Genomic DNA, 6192 nt, shown 5'->3' on the forward strand with positions numbered 1-6192 from the left:
ATTCTGTGCAATAAAATGTAAAACAATCAAGAATATTGACAGGTAGTTTAACTGAACTAACATTACTACTACCACAATCAAAATGAATATATAGCAATACTTTCTCATAATATTGTATCAACACTTCCATCGATATTAAACTATTTGTGTATCCATACCATGCACTAGGAATGCCCCTGACCAAAGATTTTCCTAGACGAATTGTAGTCATTAGTTCAAGCCATTAGTCGACTAGTTGTCATATATTTATGATATTAAATTTAATTACTTATATATATATATATATATTGGGGGGCATCAGAAAATGGTTTGAGTTCCAGGGCTGAGAAAGAATGTTATAAGTAACATTGTTAACACTGTTCTACGTTACAGAGAAATACTAAACCATTATAATGAGCCTTTAAAGTATATATTTTACAAGTGCACGCACGAAGCGAGCCACCGCGACAAAAGTGGTAATGATTCTGAATGTGTCGGAAAAACCAGCAAGGAGACTGTCTGAACATTGTTAATTTATGGAGAGATGCACGCTAAACACACTATTATATTATTAAGAACAGGTGACAAAAGACTTCTACGCGCATATATGACGCGCTGTTTGTATGGAGGCGTACAGTCTCGTGGAACATGCACATGTAAAATGTTCTCACTCTCTTTGTTCCGGTCTTCTGAATTTTTTATTTTTTTTGCAAGAACACCGTATCATCTATGAGTGCTGCGAATGACCTCAGAAATCTCAGCTCAGGAGGTGCTTTGGGTTCAGTTCACTTTATTTCCACAGAGCAGTTCATTGTGACCACAACTCTGCAGCCTATACATCGGTGATTAAAACAAAATACAAAAACACGTTTACCTCAACCATGATTTATATTTCAGTGATTATTATCTTCATTCTAATTATTTTTACATTTAGAATTGTTTTTATGTCATTTGTGTAAGTAATTTTCCACCTGCATGTTTGACACCCAGTCGGCCAAATGTTTGGAATAATGAACAAATTTTGGTGTTTCGAAAGGAAATCAAAGTGGCATTCAACTGATCAAAGTATAGTCAGGACATCACTGATGTAAAAATCAATCAGCACAATCACTATTTAAAAAAAGTAATTGAATAAAATCTAGACAGGCACCATTTCCAGCAGTCATCACTCCAACACCTTATCCTTGAGTAATCATGCTAAGTTGCAAATTTAGTACTAGAAAATCACATGACATTATATTAAACACAGCTGAAAGCTAGTTGCTCCATAAATTGAAGCTTAACATTGTGTTTGTTTTTGAGTTGCCACAGTATGCAATAGACTGACATGCAATAAGGTCAATATTAGGTCAAAAAAGAAACTGCTTTCTCTAGAAACTCGTCAGTCAATCATTGTTTTGAGGAATGAAGGCTATGCATTTGGCAAACATTTACATTTATGCATTTGGCAAACGCTTCTATCCAGCGACTTGGAGCACTTATTACAGGGATAATCCCCCCGGAGCAACCTGGAGTTAAGTGCCTTGCTCAAGGACACAATGGTGGTGGCTGTGGGGATCGAACCGGCAACCTTCTGATTACCAGTTCAGTGCTTTAGCCCACTACGCCACTACCACTCCACGCTATGCAGTGCTTCTGAAGATTTCATACAAAGTTGTAACTACAGTCTTCAAAGACAAAGGACAACTGGCTCTAACAAGGACAGAAAGAGATGTGGATGGCCAGATGTACAACTAAACAAGAGGATAAGTACATCAGAGTCTCACGTTTGAGAAATATGTCCTCCACTGACAGCTTCATTGAATTCTACCTGCTCAACACCAGTTTCATGAACAACAGTAAAGACAGGACTCAGGGGCGCAGGATTATGGGAAGAATTGCAAAGAAAAAGCCACATTTGAAACAGAAAAACAAAAAGGTTAGAGTGGGCAAAGAAACAGACACTGGAAAACAGTGTTATGGATCTTAACCCCTTTGAGCTTTTGTGGGATCAGCTAGACTGTAAGGTGCACGAGAAGTGCCCAACAAGACAGACACATCTATGGCAAGTGCTACAGGACGTGTGGGGTGAAATGTCACCTGAGTACCTGGACAAAGTGACAGCTAGAATGCCAAGGATCTGCAAAGCGGTCATTGCTGCACGAGGAGGATTTTTTTCAAATTGTAATATTTCACATTATTAATGTCCTGACTATACACTGTGATCAGCTGAATGCCACTATGGTGAATAAAAGTACCAATTTCTTTCCATAGAGAGCAAAATCTGTACATTATTTCAAACTTTGACACCAGTGTGTGTGTGTATATATATATATATATATATATATATATTTTGTTGTTGTATTTTTAGGATCACTATTATAACACTATCATTTTTATTTTAACAGTTTTTTCATTTCGAGTGCAAACTGAATTTAGAAATGTATTTTTATTTAAGTTGATCATGGAGGGAACAAAACTAATTAATTCACTTACTTGATGCATTTTTCCAGACAACTAAATACCCGACCCGTAACGAATGCACAGATGAAGTAGGTTCTTTCACAACTGTTGTAAAACCATCTTTCAATTTTTTTTTCCAGTTTCATTTGAAATGTTTTGTAAAAATTACATTTTAAAATCTAATTTTGAAATAAAAGGTGTCTATCATGCATACACACAAAAATGTGCACACTGTTACTTCCAAATCAATTAATCCATATCTGTTGGTTTGGACCATATTTGTGCCATGAGCTGCCAAATGTCCAACTTTGTGGAAATGACTTGCACTCCAAGAGTACACATAAATGACAACCCCATTCTGAACAGTAAATACATTTGGGGGTTCATTAATTTACACTACTGAAAGCACATCACTTATTCTGTATGTTGCTAACAGTGTTAGCTACAATGATGAAGCAGCTAACAGAGTCCACATGCTACCAGGGTATGAGTGTCTTGTTTTAAAGTTATAGCTAACTTCAAACGCCAAAACCTGTCAGAAGCCACACACATAAACAAACAGCCTGTTGTTGACTAAGTGTAACTGAAAATATAAGAGTCGTACATTGAATAAACTCAAATGAAAGAGTTTGAATGGGGTTGAGGACGGGAAGCGATACCGCCCCCAATCAACAGGCCTATCTCGCTACATCAGCCGCACGACACGACACTATTTCATCTTTAACTAAACACACTTCATATAAACACTTCTCACTCTTGGTGCATTCGGTCGAGTATTGCAGACACGTAACCTATGATAGAAATGCCATTTAAAGCGCGCTATTATCACGTTGAGGAAAAACATTAGCCCGCTAATAACCATTATTAAATGAGCACGCGCGCGTGGTCAGGCCGCTGCAGCAGCGCGAGCAGATGGGCCACGCACACGCTCGTGGTCCAAAAAAATGAATCACACACTCACCGTAAACCCACATACACGGACTCTTGACAACTGTACGTGGCCGTTAAAGCGTGCAGGCAAAGTCTGTCCAAGCGCAAGGGAGCTAGCTAGCTGAAAGTGAGAGGTTTGGATAAGCGCGTGTGGATGTGGGCCTGCAACCATGCCGCCGATTCAATGAACTCCAGTACTAAGCTGCACGCTTAACAATGACACATCACACTCTGATAGAAAGTGCAGTACAGGACAAACACCGACTTCAAAAGATATCGCGATCCGAATGAACCTGATAGGAAATCAAACATGGAAAGAGCTAAACGTATTTCCCTACCTGGTTACTGTGCGCAGAAGCCATGCTCTCCCGGTGATTTCTCCACAATCACAGGATGAATGCTCTCTCGGGGGAAAGGGGGGGGTGGGGGGGTTACGGTGAGTTTGTAGTACTTGGTATTACCAGTAAACACCTACTGCGACATGTTATCCATTTTATACAGTGGTAGTACTCTGGTTCAGTGCCACTACTTCAGCATATCACGCTGTTTCCCCCACCGTCGCCGCCATCTTTATCTCGCGCCTTGTGCTGCCAGTAGTTCGCGCGCGACCTTCTACAACTAGTGCGCGCGAGCGTTGAGGTCTGGCCAGTAGGGTGGGAGTGCCACAATGACGCGCAAATTCTAATTTACGTTTTACTTTGTTGGACACATTTCTCACATTTCTTTTTTTCTCTTTCTGATTTAGCATTTCTGTTAATATTGCTATATAGATATAATTAGTATTCTATTAGTATTTTTTATAATTGTATTTATTATATATATATATATATATATATATATATATATATATATATATATATATATATATATATATATATATATATATATATATTAAGTAAATTTATATTAAGTAAGTTTGAAGTAAGGTTGGAGCACAAGAAATAGAAATAAACCTTGTGTAAATTGTCAGCTTTACGCTAAGCTAAAATGCTATTTCTAGCCATTATACATGCACATGTTACCAGGCACAATCATATTTGTTTTATTAAGAAAATTCAGGATGGATCATAATTGCTTTTTTTCTAGTAAGACCTTTGATTTTAGGGCAAAAATCGTATTCTTGATAATAATTTTTTGATTGTTTTCCTGTAAAAATATCTAAAAATCCTTAAAACAAGATAAATTTGATTTATCTTTTTTTAGAAACACAACTGCATAAAATATTTTGGTTTTTCAGAGAATGTATATTTAACATGTGTATTTTGTCTTACTGTACTGGCAGAGTTATTATAGTCAAAACAAGTGAAACAATCTACCAGTGCTGAAGAAGTAATCCAAAGTATTTAGATTACGTTACTGACCTTGAGTAATCTAACAAAATATGTTACAAATTACATTTTACAGCATGTAATCTCTAATCTGTAGTGGAATACATTTCAAAAGTAACCCTCCCAACCCTGTATATTTATATATATAAATGCCAATATTGAATAAATAAATAAACTCTCAAATGGCTTGTGTAACAAAAGTTTACGGGTCATTAGAGACCCATATGTAATGTATGTAATAGTGTCTTTTATTTTAAAGATGACATTTGTATGATTATTTCATATCTATATAGTTTTACTATCACTGGATATGTATTACTTTGTTTATATAACAACAGCCACCCGGTGAGGAAAACTCCACGAAACTCTGAAACAGAGGTAGGCTGCGGGTTAATTAGTCTGTTTATTTCAGATTTATGTTGTGTGTAACCTTGCAGAGTTTATTTTGAAGCTTTTCAGAGCGCACCTGTCTGTCTGTCTGTCTGTCTGTCTGTCTATCTATCTATATGTCTGTATGTCTGTCTCTCTATTTGTCTGTGTATCTCTCTCTCTCTATCTATGTGTCTGTATATCTGTGTGTCTGTCTATCTATCTATTTGTCTGTCTATCCATCCATCCTCTATCTGTCTGTCTATTTGTCTGTATTTCTGTCTGTCTATCTATCTATTTGTCTGTATATCTGTCTATCCATCCATCCTCTATCTGTCTGTCTGTCTATTTGTCTTTATATCTGTCTGTCTGTATATCTGTCTCTCTCTATCCATCCATCCATCCTCTATCTGTCTGTCAGTCTATCTATATGTCTGCATATCTGTCTGTCTCTCTATTTGTCTGTATATCTGTCTGTCTGTCTATTTGTCTGTATATCTGTCTCTATCTATTTGTCTGTATGTCTGTCTATCCATCCTCTATCTGTCTGTCTATTTGTCTGTATATCTGTCTCTCTCTATCTATTTGTCTGTATGTCTGTCTGTCTATATATAGTCTGTATATCTGTCTCTATCTATTTGTCTGTATGTCTGTCTATCATCCATCCATCCATCCTCTATCTGTCTGTCTGTCTATCTATATGTCTGTCTCTCTATTTGTCTGTGTATCTGTCTCTCTCTATCTATTTGTCTGTAGGTCTGTCTATCCATCCATCCTCTATCTGTCTGTCTGTCTGTCTATCTATGTGTCTGTATATCTGTCTATCTATCTATTTGTCTGTATATCTGTCTATCCATCCATCCTCTATCTGTCTGTCTGTCTATTTGTCTTTATATCTGTCTGTCTGTATATCTGTCTCTTTCTATCCATCCATCCATCCTCTATCTGTCTGTCAGTCTATCTATATGTCTGTCTCTCTATTTGTCTGTATATCTGTCTGTCTGTCTATTTGTCTGTATATCTGCTCTATCTGTTTGTCTGTATGTCTGTCTATCCATCCATCCATCCATCCTCTATCTGTCTGTCTGTCTATCTATATGTCTGTCTCTCTATTTGTCTGTGTATCTGTCTCTCTCTATCTATT

General features: G+C 37.0%; 1 protein-coding gene across 2 annotated transcripts in view; it reads right to left on the reverse strand.

Annotated features, from left to right (window-relative positions):
• The window catches only part of LOC127660522 (ubiquitin carboxyl-terminal hydrolase 10-like), a 44999-nt gene extending 41057 nt beyond the window's left edge, over positions 1–3942 (reverse strand). For both annotated transcript variants that reach the window (XM_052150835.1, XM_052150826.1), the window contains exon 1: positions 3690–3942. In XM_052150835.1, coding sequence (XP_052006795.1) covers positions 3690–3713 — 24 coding nt within the window. In that variant the 5' untranslated portion in view covers positions 3714–3942. The remainder of the gene's footprint in view (positions 1–3689) is intronic.
• Between the last annotated feature and the right edge of the window lie 2250 nt (positions 3943–6192).

The sequence above is a fragment of the Xyrauchen texanus genome, chromosome 2 (genome assembly GCF_025860055.1).
Source record: "Xyrauchen texanus isolate HMW12.3.18 chromosome 2, RBS_HiC_50CHRs, whole genome shotgun sequence".
Lineage (NCBI taxonomy): Eukaryota > Metazoa > Chordata > Actinopteri > Cypriniformes > Catostomidae > Xyrauchen > Xyrauchen texanus.